This window comes from Schistocerca piceifrons, chromosome 1, assembly GCF_021461385.2.
Source record: "Schistocerca piceifrons isolate TAMUIC-IGC-003096 chromosome 1, iqSchPice1.1, whole genome shotgun sequence".
NCBI classification, from domain to species: Eukaryota; Metazoa; Arthropoda; class Insecta; order Orthoptera; family Acrididae; genus Schistocerca; species Schistocerca piceifrons.
Genome location: NC_060138.1, coordinates 1,205,410,548 through 1,205,429,469, shown reverse-complemented (window position 1 = coordinate 1,205,429,469; position 18,922 = coordinate 1,205,410,548). Strand labels below are relative to the sequence as shown.

The window sequence follows — 18,922 nt, the reverse complement described above, 5'->3', positions numbered from 1 at the left end:
CGCTTTCACACTGAGAACTATTTTTCACCAGCTTTTGGATGAAACCTTCCCAGACAGATAGATCAGTGGAGACAGTCCAACAGCCCATCGTGGCCACCACGTTAACCAGACGTAACCCCTTTCGTTTTTATATGTGGGGTTACGTTAAGGACAAAGTGTTGGTGGCAGTATGCTGGGAAAACTCTTAAGATGCCAATATGAGATGCTGTTGAGACAGTGACGGAAAAGATAATGGAAAAGAGAGTATGAACATTGCCTTGAAGCTCTACGGACAAGAAACGGACTATATATGGAGGTATATCCGTAAAAAAGTGTATGAGTTAAGCCACATTAGCAAGAACCCTCATAGCTGTATCTAGCACAGTTCCTTAGAAACAGTTTTTTGTAATAAGGGACAGATTGTGCTCACACTGCATAACTCAAATTGGGACCCCTCGGCCTCAGTTTCTTACGGAGAAAACAGGTGGAGTGCTCGGTTCTGCATGTTTCTTCCTGTCCGAGGAGTCAACCATTTTTCTTCTCTCTTTAATATCCTAATTCGCTATTATGATCTTTTCTCTGTCACAAAAAAATGTACTGCTTGGCGCAAACATATATATGTTTACGTCATTACACCCTCATAGTTAGTAAGTAAATAATTAAAAAATGAGGCGGGTTGCAAATTTTATTGGCATTGTCATAAAGGGAGAACCATTTTAGTGGTCAAATTGGAATATTAAAGTATTAATTCATCAGATTTCACTGTCCAACAAAGCACTTCATGTCGAGTGAACCATAGCTTACCTCATAAAAAATTTAGCAAGTCTCGTTTTAAATAATTGTTAACATGTATTATTATCAGGTGAACATACGTCTGTACAGTATAATGTGTTTGGTTCTGTAAGTGAGAGAGTACGATCTCGTTCAGTGTCCACCTTTAGGAGCAAGAATATGTATGGCATAGGTTTGATCATACCCTGTCTCGTGTGCGACATTTCAAGAAAACTAAAGCCGCTTTCAATTCGACTCAGAGGCATAAAACTATAGATAAACTCTTAATTAATTATGCCCCAGAATTTATCGCAATGACATCCACTTGTAAGAAATTCTGGTGTTATAATCGCACTATGCCTGAGTAAAAATCGACGTTTTGAAGATATTCATCATTTTCATTGTCAGCGTATGGGGCCGTTTCATTCGCCAGAAAGATAAACATTCCGTGTTTTAGCGGCTGACGTTACAGCTCGCTACCAACTGTAAACAACTGTAGTTTCCCAACACTTGCAGTTCGCCAGTACCTGCAGCTCGCCCAAAGCTTCGGCTTACCAACATTCGCAATTCGCCACTGCCTTCAAATTGACCCCGCCTGCCACTTGACAACGTCAGCAGCTTGCCAACGCCCATAGATTGCCACTGCATGCAACTTGACAACACCTGAAAATTGACAACGCCTGCAGCTTGCCAACGCTTGCAACATGTCCACACCTGCAGCGTCCGTAATTCGACAAAACCTTCAGCTTGCCAAGAACTGCATCTTGCAGACACATGCTGCTTGCCAGCACATGTAAATTGCCAGCACGAGTAACCTGTTAACACCTGCAACTTGCAGCGCCTGCCACCTGCGAACACCTGCAGCTCGGCGGCACGTGCAGCGCGCCGGCACCCCAGTACTCACCGGGCTGAGCGCCTCGACGGAGCCGGCGGCGCCCTCCTGGGCCATGGAGCGCAGGCGCTCCTCGTAGGCCTCGAGCTGCGTGAGGCGGTGCAGCAGCGCCTGCAGCAGCGCCGACACGTCGCGCCGCACGCCCGGCTCCGCCGTCACGCACTGCTGCGTCAGCGCGCGCACGTGCGCCATCACGCGCTCGTCGCGGAAGTCGTACGGAAATGTCTCGCTCCACTCCCCCAGCAGCTGCACCAGCCGCGGCACGAACCGACTCAGCCGCTCCTACAACACACAACACGTCGTTATACAGCCGCTCCTACAACACACAAAACGTCGTTATACAGCCGCTCCTACAACACACAACACGTCGTTATACAGCCGCTCCTACAACACACAACACGTCGTTATACAGCCGCTCCTACAACACACAACACGTCGTTATACAGCCGCTCCTACAACACACAACACGTCGTTATACAGCCGCTCCTACAACACACAACACGACGCACGTCGTTACACGGCCGCCACTGCAGCGCGCCTGCAAGACAGCTAAACAATGCGACCTTACGAGAAAATGACCATGTTCAGAAAGGTGCTTGAAAGTGGCCCACTATAAGGTTCACGTCATTGAATACGACGTTCCTTTGTACTTAAACACTTGATGGAATGTTTATTAAGAAATTGCAACAACACAGAGATAATTTTCTTTCTGCAGGATTCTTAATGAGAGGATGATTTCTGTAAGCTGCATCCTTGACATATCCCCAGAGCAAAATACACTCCTGGAAATGGAAAAAAGAACACATTGACACCGGTGTGTCAGACCCACCATACTTGCTCCGGACACTGCGAGAGGGCTGTACAAGCAATGATCACACGCACGGCACAGCGGACACACCAGGAACCGCGGTGTTGGCCGTCGAATGGCGCTAGCTGCGCAGCATTTGTGCACCGCCGCCGTCAGTGTCAGCCAGTTTGCCGTGGCATGCGGAGCTCCATCGCAGTCTTTAACACTGGTAGCAAGCCGCGACAGCGTGGACGTGAACCGTATGTGCAGTTGACGGACTTTGAGCGAGGGCGTATAGTGGGCATGCGGGAGGCCGGGTGGACGTACCGCCGAATTGCTCAACACGTGGGGCGTGAGGTCTCCACAGTACATCGATGTTGTCGCCAGTGGTCGGCGGAAGGTGCACGTGCCCGTCGACCTGGGACCGGACCGCAGCGACGCACGGATGCACGCCAAGACCGTAGGATCCTACGCAGTGCCGTAGGGGACCGCACCGCCACTTCCCAGCAAATTAGGGACACTGTTGCTCCTGGGGTATCGGCGAGGACCATTCGCAACCGTCTCCATGAAGCTGGGCTACGGTCCCGCACACCCTTAGGCCGTCTTCCGCTCACGCCCCAACATCGTGCAGCCCGCCTCCAGTGGTGTCGCGACAGGCGTGAATGGAGGGACGAATGGAGACGTGTCGTCTTCAGCGATGAGAGTCGCTTCTGCCTTGGTGCCAATGATGGTCGTATGCGTGTTTGGCACCGTGCAGGTGAGCGCCACAATCAGGTCTGCATACGACCGAGGCACGCAGGGCCAACACCCGGCATCATGGTGTGGGGAGCGATCTCCTATACTGGCCGTACACCACTGGTGATCGTCGAGGGGACACTGAATAGTGCACGGTACATCCAAACCGTCATCGAACCCATCGTTCTACCATTCCTAGACCGGCAAGGGAACTTGCTGTTCCAACAGGACAATGCACGTCCGCATGTATCCCGTGCCACCCAACGTGCTCTAGAAGGTGTAAGTCAACTACCCTGGCCAGCAAGATCTCCGGATCTGTCCCCCATTGAGCATGTTTGGGACTGGATGAAGCGTCGTCTCACGCGGTCTGCACGTCCAGCACGAACGCTGGTCCAACTGAGGCGCCAGGTGGAAATGGCATGGCAAGCCGTTCCACAGGACTACATCCAGCATCTCTACGATCGTCTCCACGGGAGAATAGCAGCCTGCATTGCTGCGAAAGGTGGATATACACTGTACTAGTGCCGACATTGTGCATGCTCTGTTGTCTGTGTCTATGTGCCTGTGGTTCTGTCAGTGTGATCATGTGATGTATCTGACCCCAGGAATGTGTCAATAAAGTTTCCCCTTCCTGGGACAATGAATTCACGGTGTTCTTATTTCAATTTCCAGGAGTGTAACTGTTCGATGTAAAACTGGACAACGAGGTCGCTACAACCTCTAACCAATCACTTCTAAATCCAATCACTGCTCCAAGAAAGTAATGTTCCTGTAGGCTGTATCAGCCCCAACATTGTCCTGCTGTACACGCACTGCAGGTGGTTATCACCATTTATATGTAGTGCATAATGGCTCCATGGTATTGTACACAGAATACTTACTTTCGGTGTGCGCAAAGGGGACGTGTGCAGCTGAATTCGATTTTTTGCAGACCCAATGAATGAATTGTCCTGTATTAACATATCCATCGAGGAGGGGCAGTGCCTCATAAGATCAGAACGAGTCACTAAACTGTATCTGCATCTCGTACTACAGACGACATGAATCACTAACAAAAAGCTATACGTTTTGCAATACATTCATCCAAACACTCATAAAGAGTACAAATTCTGTACTAATGGTCTAAAAACGCTTTCGTAGTGCCTTGTGGGCGCTACCAATTGAGAAACCAGATTGGCCGTATATTTTGGGACTCAAAAGAATATGCAACTTGCACACAGATTAACTTCTTTGGTGCTAGCACTTACTGCTGACTCAATATGCCATTTTCCATGTCTTCTGGAACTTGCCGTGTAGCTACTCGATGATGGACGTGTTTTATGTATTCCTCCACAGTACTCTACACATATGGAGTCTATCTTATAATTTTGTGTAAACGTACTGATTCCCTCACCCTCTCTTCTGTACCACAATGACCACTTCCCGATTCGCTACACTTCTCAAAAACACCCTATCGGCATTATCAGCCTTTATACCCTGTACGCTTGTGCCAACACAACACCTCAAGTTTGCACCTACGCTTTCTCCACATGATGTCAACGAAACTTTACCCGTTCTCAACCACCCGACCACTAAATCACCCCAGAGATCTACCCCCCCCCCCCTTAGAGGTTTAACTAAATACTTATTTTCCACTCTGAGTTCCTCTTCTCTTTATGTTCGCCCATCTCTTTCGGAAACCTTGGCTGAGGTGAGGTTCTTTCCTACCATCGGTTATAATTCAGAGCCTTTCCAAAACACTCTCCTGCAACATCTCTCCTCACACCCTTCTCACTTCTCACAAATTAGTGCAGTGAACTGTTCAGTTTTTATACATACAATGGGGTGCAAAATTTACAGATGAAAATAACTTTCCAATGACGTGTCACTGCCAAGTAATATAGGTCGATAAAATTTGGAACATACATCGACAGAACTGTTACAGGTATGTACAGAAATTAACTGATACAAATACGTAATGAGATGAATGGAAATGACACTAATGTTTAAAGAAATTAATTACACTGATATCACCGCGATTCATCCTGGTCCCCTGGATACTACAAAAGGCGTGACATGGTCCTTAATAGGGTGTGTGACCTGAACAGACACCAGTGCATGTTCTGAAGCGTGCTCGCTTGTTAGCCACATGCTCCTGTGGTACGGCGTTACATTCCTTCACCGGCGTGGTTGAGAACTGCTGGATGCTTGTTGGTGGATGTGGACTTCCTGTAATAGTCTCCCAAACGCATCTCACAAGTTTATGTCGAGGGAACAGGCAGGCCAATCCATTCGCCGAATTTCGTTCGTTGTTATTCATAAAAATGAAGTCAGCGCCGCATGCACCCACGAAAATACGCACATAGGAAAGGAGCACAGTGTCACATTGACATTAACTGCAACATTATGTCTACCCAGCCCGTAACACCCGGACCACTACAAGGATCACGTCCGACAATGTTCCTAGGTGTATTACGTGTTCCCACCTCTCGTTACATGAGTCTAAATCTACGTCTAAAATCACTGCTCAGACTGAATCTGCTATCATCTGGGAAGAGCAAGCGAGATGACTCCTCAGTCCCTATGCTACTTGCACCGTGGCAAACACTGCCAACGATGTGCGGGTGTCAACGGAACACAACGTCCGTCGTCGAGCAAAGAGAACACACCTATGCAGTTGAAGTGCTAGAGCGGAGCGTGAAATTGCGTGCCTTGCAGTCGAGTCAAATGCACTAGCAACTGCACCCGCTGTTCGACGTGGATCCCCTCTGGCCTGTTGCCCCATGTAGCGGTCGTCTACTGCTGTAGCCAACCAAAGTTGACCGCCTCCTCTACTTCGGGCAGCAGCTCTTACGGTTCGGAAAGCTCTCTATGTACGCTAAACTATGCTGAGAGCAATACCAAACTCATGGACTACAATCGTCACACTTCGCCCTTCTTCTACTTCCCCGCTCATTCTTTCCCCTGTAAAGGCATCTAAATGTGTCCAGGCTATGTTTTAATGAAGAACAGCACCGCTGGGTGCCGTAAATGCTCGCTGTTTGACACACAAATACACACACACACACACACACACACACACACTTTTTTTGCGTTCCTTCAACTGGCCTCGTGTTGCGTGGCCAGCCCCGTTTGGAGCTATAGTCATACTGAGCTCACAAAATGCGTCGTCCAGCTTTTAGCTTTCTACACACTTCTGGGAGACCATAGATAGTACGCTCCCGCACTCTAGTTCATTTCCATCGATTGTTACTATGTTAAATTAATTCATCTATCTAGTCCTTAAGTTTTGCAGAGTGGTGTATATAAAGACAAACGTCAAATTTTATATTTCAAAAGGCAACAGCTTTTTACTTATAACTTATGATGCACAACATTTCGTTTAATAACATCTACACCTACAAATTTTAGAATATAGACATATTTTACCTCCGCACCAATCGTAAGATTGGCATCTGTCACTTGTGACTATTTTCATTTTTGGATAGATTTGTTAATGTGGAGAATGTCGAATTTGGAGATCACTTTTAACTGTAGGGGGATAATTCAGTTCAGATGCTGAAGGAAGGGAAAGTCATACCTCTTCCAACAGAAAGAGGCCCAGTAAAGCACTGTAATGCTCAAACCGACCTTTGAGTTGATGACGGGTTTACCTTTCTCAACGTACTTTATGACCGTAATTTTTAAAACTATACACGTACGTTTTGCGAACGCTCTCGGCATAAGAACGCAAAGTACCATTTTGTGAAAAAATTATAACTTCTTTCGACTTTATATCCTGAAGTTGTTCTATATTTTACCCGTGTTGTATCGATACATATTCTAAACACACATGTCGAAAGAGCTTTATAACAGAAATTAGAGGGTGACAATAATTGAACTATATGGAAAAAAATCTTCATAACTTCAGATCGGCTTGTGTTAGGACTTTAAAACTGCACAGTTCGCCGTAGGGCATAATAGGAATTAGTATGCGCATATGGTTCGGTTTAACCAAGAAGTCCACTTTCATGTGGATGGGTTCGTCAATAAGCAAAATTGGCGCATTTGGGGAACTGAAAATCCACATTTCGCGATGGAGAAATCTCTTCACTCTCTCCGGTGACTGGTGGCGTGCAGTGTCCAGTCACCGAATAATCGGTGCGACATTCCTTGACGGCACGGTGACTACCGAACGGTACGTCAAGATTTGGGAAGATGATTTCATTCCCATTACGCAAAGTGACTCTGATGTCGACCAGATGTGGTTCGTGCAAGACGTAGCTCGACCCCAACGAAGCAGGAGAGTGTTTGATGGCCTGGAGGAGCACTTTGGGGCCGCATTCTGGCTCTGGGGTACCCAGAGGCCAGTGGCATGGGCCTAGATTGGACGCCATGTTCTCCGGATCTGAACACATTCGCCTCCTTTTTGTGGGGCTGTATTAGAGACAAGGTGTACAGCAAAAACCCCAAAACCATTGCTGAGCGGAAAACAGGCATTCCGGAGGTCATCGACAGCTTCGATTTCCGACACTTCAGCGGGTCATGCAGAATATCGCTATTCGTCTGCGCCACATCATCACCAATGATGGCTGGCATATCGAACATGTCATAACGTAAAGCTGTTTATCTGTAGTGAGGTTTACATGTTGAATAAAGTGTTTACACGTTGTAGTTTGTAACTAATTTACGTTTTTTTTCGTATAGTTCAATAATTGTCACCCTGTATGTGGGAAAAAGGAAAAGGTCAATTTACTTCGTCCAGAGGCAGCCAGTGTGATAAGAAAAACGTAAGAGACCTTGTGCACATTTTCTGACGAAGTGCTCCCGCAATGGAGCGGGCGAGCTTATCATCGACCAGTGTGCGGTCCGCGGGGCAGTTCGTGCGACTAACGGCGAATGAGGCGGCGGGCGGCGGCAGCATTAACCTGCGCGCAGGGGCGTTCCGCTGACCGCACAACACGTGTACCTCGCTGGCGGACGTGTAGCTCGCGGCAGGCGCGCCGCCGATCAGCCGGTGGGCGGCCGGTCATTCGACACGCCACAAGCTGCCGGGGACTACAGCACGAGTGCAGCACGTCTGCGTGCAGAGTGTCTCGCGACAGCTTTCTTTTATTTTAACATTTTCACGGAATTACTATTAGTATAACAAATCTAGCTTGCGACCGCAACTTTTATAATTTCGAAGGACGAGGGCTGTTCGGAAAGTAAGGTCCGATCGGTCGTGAAATGAAAACCACGGTGAAAATCAACTTTTTTTTATTCGTAACAGTTAGCCACAACTTCCAGCTACCTATCTAAATAGCCGCCGCTCCGACACACATATCTGTCGTGGCGTTGTACAAACATTCCAGTGCCCTCGTCACAGAAAGCAGCCACCTGTGCTTCCCGTCAATTCCCTAAGCTGGTCTGCCTCTCGTTGTTTGTGCCAAAATATTGTCTTCGTAGCCAGCGGTTGATGTGAGCAGAGATGAACAACGGAGGGAGCAGGAACCGGTGACTGTGTCGCGGCTTGGAAATCAAAATCGCCTTCAAATTAAAAAGGAATTTCTGCAGACAATGAGTCAGCGAGAAAAGACTGCGACAGGAATTGCATGCAGTGGACAGTTGAAGTCAGTCACCACGCAAGAGACCATTACTGACACAGGTACATGAAGGCGACAACACACAAGTTCAGTGAGGTAGAAGGATATGTGGCTGATTTCCTGAATGAACATGTAGATTAGCTTCCAAAATTACTTGACGTGAACCCGACGGGAAATCTGTGCTACATCTACATACATACTCAGCAATCCACCATACGGTGCGTGGCGGAGGGTACCTCGTACCACAACTAGCATCTTCTCTCCCTGTTCCACTCCCAAACAGAACGAGGGAAAAATGACGGCCTATATGCCTCTGTACGAGCCCTAATCTGTCTTATCTTATCTTTCTGGTCTTTCCGCGAAATGTAACTTGGCGGCAATAAAATTGTACTGCAGTCAGCCTCAAATGCTGGTTCTCTAAATATCCTCAGTAGCGATTCACGAAATAACGCCTCCTCTCCTCTACAGACTCCCACCCGAGTTCCTCAAGGATTTCCGTAACACTCGCGTGATGATCAAACCTACCAGTAACAAATCTAACAGCCCGCCTCTGAATTGCTTTTATGTCCTCCCTCAATCCGACCTGAGATGGATCCGAAACCCTCAAGCAGTACTCAAGAATAGGTCGTATTAGTGTTTTATAAGCGGTCTCCTTTACAGATGAACCACATCTTCCCAAAATACTACCAATGAAGGCGACTATCCGCCTTCCCCACAACTGCCATTACATGCTTGTCCCATTTAATATCGCTCTGCAATTTTACGCCCAAATATTTAATCGACGTGACTGCGTCAAGCGCTACACTACTAATGGAGTATTTAAACATTACGGGATTCTTTTTCCTATTCATCTGCATTAATTTACATCTATCTATATTTAGAGTTAGATGCCATTATTTACACCAATCACAAATCCTGTCCAAGTCATCTTGTATCCTCCTACAGTCACTCAACGACAACACCTTCCCGTACACCACAGCATCATCAGCAACAGCCGCACATTGCTATCCACCCTATCCAAAAGATCATTTATGTTGATAGAAAACAACAGCGGACCTACCACACTTCCCTGGGGGCACTCCATATTATACCATCACCTCCGATGAACACTCACCATCGAGGACAACGTACTGGGTTCTATTACTTAAGAAGTCTTCGAGCCACTCACATGCTTGGGAACCAATCCCATACGCTCGTACCTTAGTTAGGAGTCTGCAGTGGGGCACCGAGTCAAACGCTTTCCGGAAGTCAAGGAATATGGCATCCGTCTGATACTCTTCATCCATGTTCATGCTGGAATAGCGAGTAAGACACCGACGTCAGTACAACTACAGTTTGGTAGAATTATGCTATTAAACCCTCAGAGAGTGGCTCAATGTGGACTCCCCTCTTGACCGAATCCAGGCAAGTCCAGGGGAGGAATTACACGGTATTAAATGCTGCTTGTAAGAGTTCTGTAGGGGAGACTAAATTTTTTGTTCAGTGAGCTTATCATCAGTTAATCATCAGACGCAGACCTGATAGTGGGTCTACATTAGCAACATTTCGTCTAGTAAAAAAGTAATATCATGAACAAGCTTCCGCCTTTCAAGTGTGGATAACGCTACGGAGTACAGTATATGTACCGGGTGACGAAACGTCAGTATAAATTTCAAAACTGAATAAATCACGGAATACTGTAGATAGAGAGGTAAAAATTGACACACATGCTTCGAATGACATGGGGTTTTATTAGAACCAAAGAAAAATACAAAAGTTCAAAAAATGTCCGACAGATGGCGCTTCATCTGATCAGAATAGCAACAGTTGGCATAACGGAGTAAGACAAAGCAAAGATGATGTTCTTTACAGGAAATGCTCAATATATCCAACATCATTCCTCAAACATAGCTGTAGTCGAGGAATAATGTTGTGCACAGCACTGTAAAGCATGTCCGGAGTTATGGTGAGGCATTGGCGTCGGATGTTGTCTTTCAGCATCCCTAGAGATGTCGGTCGATCACGATACACTTGCGACTTTAGGTAACACCAAAGCCAATAATCGCACGGACTGAGGTCTGGGGACCTGGGAGGCGAAGCATGACGAAAGTGGTGGCTGAGCACACGATCATCACCAAACGAGATCTTTCACGCGCCATCTGTCATTCCAAGCATGTGTGTCAATTTTTACCTCTCTGTCTACATTATTCCGTGGCTTATTAAGTTTTCAAATTTATACTGACTTTTTGATCACCCTGTACTTTCATTATCATGGAGATAAATATAAGCGCACTTACAGCGTTTGTCAGAGAGGCCTAAAAGTCACAGTGTGCTGCTAGGAGTATAGCTCCAGAATACGACGAGTTTGTTTATGTTTTGGGGTTCGCTCTGTGAGGCGCAGTGCGGATCTTTAAGACGCCGCAGCGAGCCGGCCTCACCTTGTGCGCCGGGTGCTTCTCGCCGAGCTTCTGCTGCTGCTCGCAGATGGCGCACACCTCGCCGAGCAGCTCGTGCGGCTTGATGAAGAGCCGCGAGCTGAGCAGGAAGGCGAACAGGTAGGCGCGGTCCGGGTAGTAGTCGGCCGTGGGCACGACGTGCTGCACGAGCGCGTCCAGCGAGCCCGACACCAGGTTCCCGCCGTCCCGGTACACCAGCGCCTGCAACACCGCGGCAAGCGTCTCAGTGAACATCTGTCAGAAGTGCACACTCAACACTGGAACTGGCACTGATATGTTGGTCGTGAACAACAGCTGCAGCAACTGCCACGGATGTTGCTGGTGAAGATCTACTAGAACTGATGTCAGAGGTGGCCGTCATCTTCCGGAACAGTCATTCATGTCAGAGGTGAACATCAACAATGGTAACAATCAATGATGTGGCAGGTGTATACCAACTATGTGTAGTGGCACAAACGTCAGAGGTGAACATAAAATACTGGAACTGTCACTGATGTCAGAAATGAACAAAGAAAGCTCGAACTTCTTTCATGTTGGAACTGAACATAGACTTCGGAAACTCTCACTGAATGTGAAGGTAAACTGTTGTGTACATAGTTCCGCGTAGTCAGCGCGTACACAACTTTCCCACTAGAGCGCGCCCCGCTAATCACAACAGCGCAGGCGCAGCGCTCGTCTGTCTCCGCACTACGAGATGGCGCTGCCATAGAGACGGACCAAATTCTGCTTCCGCCGATCCGCGTATTAATATGTAACACAGCCAATGAGATTGCTGCTAACGTAGAACCTTTTCTCCTCGCGGATCATACTCGCGCAGTGATACATGAACGCGGGAGGTATTATAACGAGTGTACAGACCTCCGATTAGTCAGTCTGCATTTGTCTGCACCAGTCTGTACAAGTCTGCATTTGTCTGTACCAGTCTATGGTCAAGTTTCAGTCTGCGCCTAATAAGATTACCATATTGCTGTACATAGCCATGAAGATAAATGTATAGACACTTTTGGCAAGTATCAGAGGTATATGTGAGAATAAGATTAACGTACCAATACCAAAGGGCCGGCCGCGGTGGTCTCGCGGTTCTAGGTGCTCAGTCCGGAACCGCGCGACTGCTACGGTCGCAGGTTCGAATCCTGCCTCGGACATGGATGTGTGTGATGACCTTAGGTTAGTTAGGTTTAAGTAGTTCTAAGTTCTAGGTGACTGATGACCACAGATGTTAAGTCCCATAGTGCTCAGAGCCATTTGAATCAATACCAAAGGAACTTCAGATTGTCAATTGTAAATAGCATCCAGAACCAAGTTAAGTAATTTTTATGCTTGTTATAATTTTAATAAATGTGTGTGAAAATTAATCAAGTTCTGTTTAAAGTTGGTCACCGTCAATCTGCTACTCTAAGCGTGCAAGTGGCATTTCTATCGTCTGACCTAACGGAAGAAGATAAACACGTCACGATAAGACCACGAGACATATTGCTGACACTCGCCTACTTCGTTAGAGCGACAAGTCAAATAATCTGATGGTGTGTGTACTGAAGGTCTTACAGTACGCATACCACATAAACAATGAACACTGGAACTATCTCTGATGTCGGAGATGAAGACTGGAGCTATCACTGATGTCGCAGAGAAATATCGATTATTGAAACTGTCATTTAAGTGGGAGATGAACATCGACTATGGGGACTGCCATTGATATCGGAGCTGAACACCTAATACAGAAACTGTTATTGACATAAGAGATGCACTCCGAATACAGGTGCCCTCATTGATGTCAGAGATCGACAACGGCTATGGCAACTCACAGTGATGTTGCAACTGAACATCAAAGAATGGAACTATCATTAATATCACGGGCGACCATCGACTATAAAAGTAGTCACCGGTGTCGAAGGTGAAATTGACTATAGAACTATCATTGAGGTGAATATCGACTATGAGCAATGTCGCTGATGTCAGAGGTGCACGTTGAACACTGGAAATGTCACTGATGTTGGAGGTGAACATCAGGCATCAGAACTGTGGAACTGTCATTGATGTTGGAGGTGAACATCAGGCATCAGAACTGTGGAACTGTCATTGATGTTGGAGGTGAATATCAGGCATCAGAACTGTGACTGGCGGGTGTGATGAAGATCGACAACAACTTTCATTGATGACAGAGGTGAAGAGTGAATATGCTAAATGTCATTGGTGTCGTACTCACAGCTGCATCAAGTACAAACGATACGTTACAGTAGAACCGTATGCAGAAAACAGGACTTCCTTTGTATGGTGAAAAGTAATTTATATGTATTATTCAGTTCTTTTTATTCCCTCTGTTTCTCGCCAGTTTCGTGCATAAACTAGGCATCTTCATAAATCAGAAGTCTTAAGCCGAGATACTTTATTTTAGGTTAGTGCTTCGAGATACCGACCTCCCTTTCGTTAACATTGCTATCATTTAGAACATATGTCTAACAGTTACTTAAAAAAGAGGAGAGAGCGAGAGAGAAGTGATTTAAAGGTGTCATAGGTCGTGTACACTTATTTCAAGTAGAGTATATGTGAGTATATGTTCCGGCGACCAGCATGTAGAGAACTGAATTGTCTTGCTGGACGTAAGGAAAATCCAACTGCATCAGGACAAGAATAGTCGCTAGACGGAAAAGGGTGAAAAAATAAATGATTCCTATAACTGTCTCGTATTTCAAAATTTAGGATAGCAGCAGCGAGCGTAGTGACGAAGCAGAGTTTGTAGTTTTACTTTTGTTCAAACTCTGTCTTCACACAACGGAAATCCCGAATGTACGACTCTGTTATCAGTAATTCAGAGTTGTCGCTGGGTCACTAGAATGCAGACAAATGTAGCGTTAGGACACGCGAAAATTAAATGTGCAGCGTTTCGTATTCCTTCTAGCAGCATGGTCAATTGTTATTAAAGTGAGATCATACTGCATGGCTACATGACCTGGTAACAGCTGAGCGGCTAATTTGCTGCCGAAAAACTGACATTTTTTTTTCTTTTTCACAATGAGGGGTTCTAGTCCACAGATTCCGCTAAATTTTTTCTTCACTTTCTGTAGTATAAAATGGCAGCGCGTACACCATCCCTTATTAGTCCCTTCCCGAATTCGTTCTTTATCAGCCACGTAGTAAGTTGTCCTGCGCCAGTTATTAGTGCTGAAGTTAAGTCGCTGTCGCAGTAACTCCGCCTCCCGGACTGACTTTGAACCTGCAGCAGTCATTCATGTCGGCTACCTGAATGGATAATCGCCCGCCGTCTCGGCGGGGGAAAATTGCTTCCCGAAACTTGGGCCGTAACTCGGGGCGCACAGTGCAGCTCAGCGCGCAAACCTCGCGGAAATTCGACTCTCGGAAGGTTTGGACGTGCGCGGAATGCACGCGCCGCGTATTAGATCGCCCCCACGTGGCGGCCATTCCTCTAGCGAGTGGGCCGTCTCCGCTCTCTCCTGTTGGATTTGTCGCTTCATTCCAACAGCCGAGGCGGAGGAGGAGAACAAGAAAGATAAAGGCTCCGTTCACGACTTGCGACGAAAGCCAATCATCACCTCGCAGCCTGCGCCGGCCCTGAACCTAGCTGAGGGCGGAGATGCAAGATACGTGCTCGCTCTGTCTCTAAGGGGGGTTCCCCAGCGGCTGCTCCACACTAGCAGATGTTTATCCCACGCTCCGTAACAGAAAAATGTTATAAATAACTTGATGCCGGCCCATACCACAGTACTTCATGTACGGTAACGATTTTTATTTATCTCGCACATTCAACAGCTACATCTGCATAAATATTTCGCATTTTTTTCATAATACGGGGCCACAGTCATAATTTATTTCTTTAAAGTCAGTACCGCCATTTGACTGTTGTTTATTTGTAGTGTTACATTTACACTTACACGATCACGATTTCAGCTTCAAAGTGCCATTATAGAGTGTTTATGTGTTATATAGTGCCTAAGATGGCACACTCTCGTATTTAAAATGCGCTACTAGACACATGCCCTTAGACAATGTGTCTAACAGTGTATTTTAAATACGAGAGTATGCCATCTTAGGCACTATATGATACTTAAAACACTTGGTAATGCACTATTACACACATGCCCTTAGACGATGTGTCTAACAATGGATTTTAAATACGAGAGTATGCCATCTTAGGCACTATATGACACTTAAAACACTTGGTAATGGCACTTTGAAGCCGAAATCATGATAGTGTAAGTGTAAATGTAACACTGCAAATAAACATCAGTCAAATGGCGGTATTGACTTTAAAGAAATCAGCGTGTATTGGCACTGGTTTCATAGCAAAAATACTACCAATTTCCGTGCCTACTTACCCCGCTAAATAGTTCTCGGTAGTCTCCTCGTGTTTTCTACCACATACTAAATCCTAAATCCTCGATATCCACTGTCGGCCAACTACAAGAGAGACGTTGATGTTGCTAAGTCCAGCTGAAAACTAATGCCAACGGTGTGAACCGTCGTCCTATCCAAGTTCCCGCACCGTCCACGGCGCATGCGCCATCCATCACCAGCGCTGCCCCCAAGACTGGGCTTGTGGGGCGACTGCCGTAGTAGGCACCGACGCCAACAGCGTATCGAATGAAAGATTGCCTCTCCAGCACTCGGGGCGCATCAAAGTCCGTTGTGCTTTGATGCAAGACAATACAGGATTTCACGTCCCGCTAAGAGGAAAACCCTGGTCTGTAATAATCAAAAGTCTGCAAACAACTTTAACTGACTGCTAATAAACACTGTCCCAAAAACCAGACGTAGCGGCAACTATCAGGTTCTCGTTAAATTCCATGCAGTGTTCCCTGTTTAAGTAATGAAGGAAACACTGTCGGACGTACGACGAAACGACGCATCCGTTAGGACAGAACGGCGAAATTTGTCGTCAATGGGCTGCGGCAGCAGGAGAGTCTGCAGCGCTTCTCCTGGGCTCTTGACCATTCGGTTGGAACCCAGACGACTGGAAAACTGTGACACAATTTCCGCTGATAAGAGCTGATCGCACGGTTCGAGTGTGGCGTAGTCACCACGAAGCAGTGGACCCAAGTTGCGAACGTGGTACTGTGCAAGCTGGTTGTGGTTCCATATTGTTGTGGGCTGTGTTTACATGGAATGTTCCAGTCCAACTGAACCCACCATTGACTGTAATCGGTTATGTTCGGCAACTCGGAGACCATTTGCAGCCATTCGTAGACTTCAGGTTGCCAGAAAACCATGTCATGTGACCGGGGTACAGTTGTTAGTTAAAGAACATTCTGGCCAGTTCGAGCGAACGATTTGGTTAGCCACATCACCCGACATGTATCCCGTCGAACATTTATGGGACATAATCGAGAAGTCAGTTCGTGCACAACATCCTGCAACAGCGGAACTTTCGGAAGTATGGACGGCTATAGGCGCAGCATGGTTCAAAATTTCTGCAGAGCACTTGCAAGGACTTGCATCCACGCCACACCGAGATGCTGCAATACTCCGGGCAAAAGGAGGTCCAACACGATATTAGGAGGTCTCCCATGACTTTTGTCACCTCCGTGTAAAAGCTAGAGTGCTCAATACTCAAAAAGTTATACGTCAAAAATATAACAACTTTATTGCTCGTAATATATTGCGCTGTATGCCTCGGGCATGGATGTGTGTGATGTCCTTAGGTTAGTTAGGTTTAAGTAGTTCTAAGTTCTAGAGGACTGATGACCTCAGAAGTTAAGTCCCATAGTGCTCAAAGCCATTTGAACAATACGTTGCGTTCAGGACTTAGCCACCAAGCTGCACGAAGACATAAAGGTCATAAGAGGTTTACGTAACAACATACGCTTGTAACCTGGTCGCCTACTTCAAACGCGACTTTATGTCGCAATTGTGGTGACATTCTTCAAAAGTCGAAACTCCTTAAAAATCTTCCAGTCTTAAAGGATAGCATTCCAGCATAAGGAACAAAAGCCACAGCTCTACACTCCTCTCCCAGTAGCTCCGGTAATGGTCCTAACTCCACAGGCAGATGAATCTGCTTCTCAGCGTATCCGTTCTCTTTAAACACTGACGCCAAGTGTTCAAATGGTTCAAATGGCTCTAAGCACTATGGGACTTAACACCTGAGGTCATCAGTCCCCTAGACTTAGAACTAATTAAACCTAACTAACCTAAGGACATCACACACATCCATGCCCGAGGCAGGATTCGAACCTGCGACTGTAGCAGCAGCACGGTTCTGGACTCAAGCGCCTAGAACCGCTCGGCCACAGCGGCCAGCGACGCCAAGTGCGCCAGCTCCTGTGGCGAGGATAGTCTTTGACTGTCATACAACACTGGCGCCGGTGTGTTCTACGGACGGCGCCACAGGCCAAGTTTTGGGACAGCGCATGCACCGTGTACGATTCTAGAATAGCCAAAGAAACTGGTACACCTGGCTAATATGATGTAGGGCCTCCGCGACAGGCAGAAGTGTCACAACACGACGTGGCATGGACACTACTAATGTCTGAAGGAGTGTTGGATGCAAATGATACCATTAATCCTGCAGGGATTTCCATAAATCCGTAAGACTACTAGGGAGTGGAGTACGTTACAAGGCATCCCAAATATGCACAATAATGTTCATGTCTGGGGCGTTTGGTGGGCAGTGGAAGTGTTTAAACACAAAAGAGTGTTCCTGGAGACTATCTGTAGCAATTGTGGACGTGTAGGGTGTTGCATTGTCCTTCTCGAATTGCCCAAGTCCGTCGGAATGCAAAATGGACATAAATGGCTGCAGGTGATCAGACAGGGTGCCTAGGTACGTGTCACATGTCAGAGGCGTATCAAGCGTCCCATATCGCTCCAAATGCACACGCCCCACATCATTACAGAACCTAAAACAGCTTGAACATGTAAGGGGTCCGTAGGCACTTACTATAAGTTTGCACTCGGCACAGGTCGACAGGGCAAACAATCGATAGTGTGTCGTGTTGCGAGAGCGAGTGTAGAGTTGAGTCTGTTCCCAGGTTGCGGGCCGAGCCGTGTGGAGGCCGGTTGCTGTGATGCAAAGTCTACCGACAAAGGGAGTGGCCATAGCCGCGGTTTAACCCCTTTGTGTTAGGATAATACGGGAAAGTGAAAAGGTATAATTACGAGAGTGATTAGTGATATTTCTGTGCCGATATCTGTGGTTTCGCGTCTACCGCGCCGGCATCATTTGGATTGCAGTGTTGGATTGTAGTGTTGGATTGCAGTGATTGAATTTGCGTGTGACGATTATGAATAACGAAGAAGCCTGTGCTGAGATTAGCCGTGATTAAATATGTACGACGAAGGCAGTGGCTGTCTCCACTTTCTTGTGTTTTAGAGACGAATATAGGTTCTTGATTAATGAAGCTGTGTTGGCGTTCTTCTTGTCACCAGACATTTCATTATTACAGCATTTGAGAAGGACAAAATGGAATGTAACAACTCCGTAGCAGTCAAATCCGATTGACAGCCCCATTAGGTACACGGTCACACTAATTAATATTTATTTGGGCTGCTATCAGATCCCGATCGAGCGGGATACATAAATCGGAGGTGTTACAAACAGTCCCCTGCTGACACACAGGGTCCATGGATTCATGAGGTTGTCTCCGTATCCGTACACGTACATCCGCACGATGCAATTTGAAACGAGACTCGTCTGACCAGGTAACATGTGTGAAGTCATTAATATTCCATTGTCGGTGCTGATGGGCCCAGGCGAGGTGTAAAGCTTTGTGTCGTGTAGTCATCAAGGGTACACTACACGAGTGGGCCTTCAGCTCCGAAAGCC

At 46.8% G+C, this 18,922-nt stretch overlaps 1 protein-coding gene across 1 annotated transcript in view; it reads right to left on the bottom strand.

The window, feature by feature from the left end:
* LOC124779384 (ras-GEF domain-containing family member 1B-like) overlaps positions 1–14,562 on the bottom strand; it is a 318,387-nt gene extending 303,825 nt beyond the window's left edge. Inside the window, exons 1-3 of the mRNA XM_047253708.1 lie at positions 14,383–14,562; positions 11,125–11,343; positions 1,655–1,924 (exon numbers count right to left, since the gene is read on the bottom strand). Coding sequence (XP_047109664.1) covers positions 1,655–1,924; positions 11,125–11,343; positions 14,383–14,562 — 669 coding nt within the window. The remainder of the gene's footprint in view (positions 1–1,654; positions 1,925–11,124; positions 11,344–14,382) is intronic.
* Positions 14,563–18,922: the final 4,360 nt, after the last annotated feature.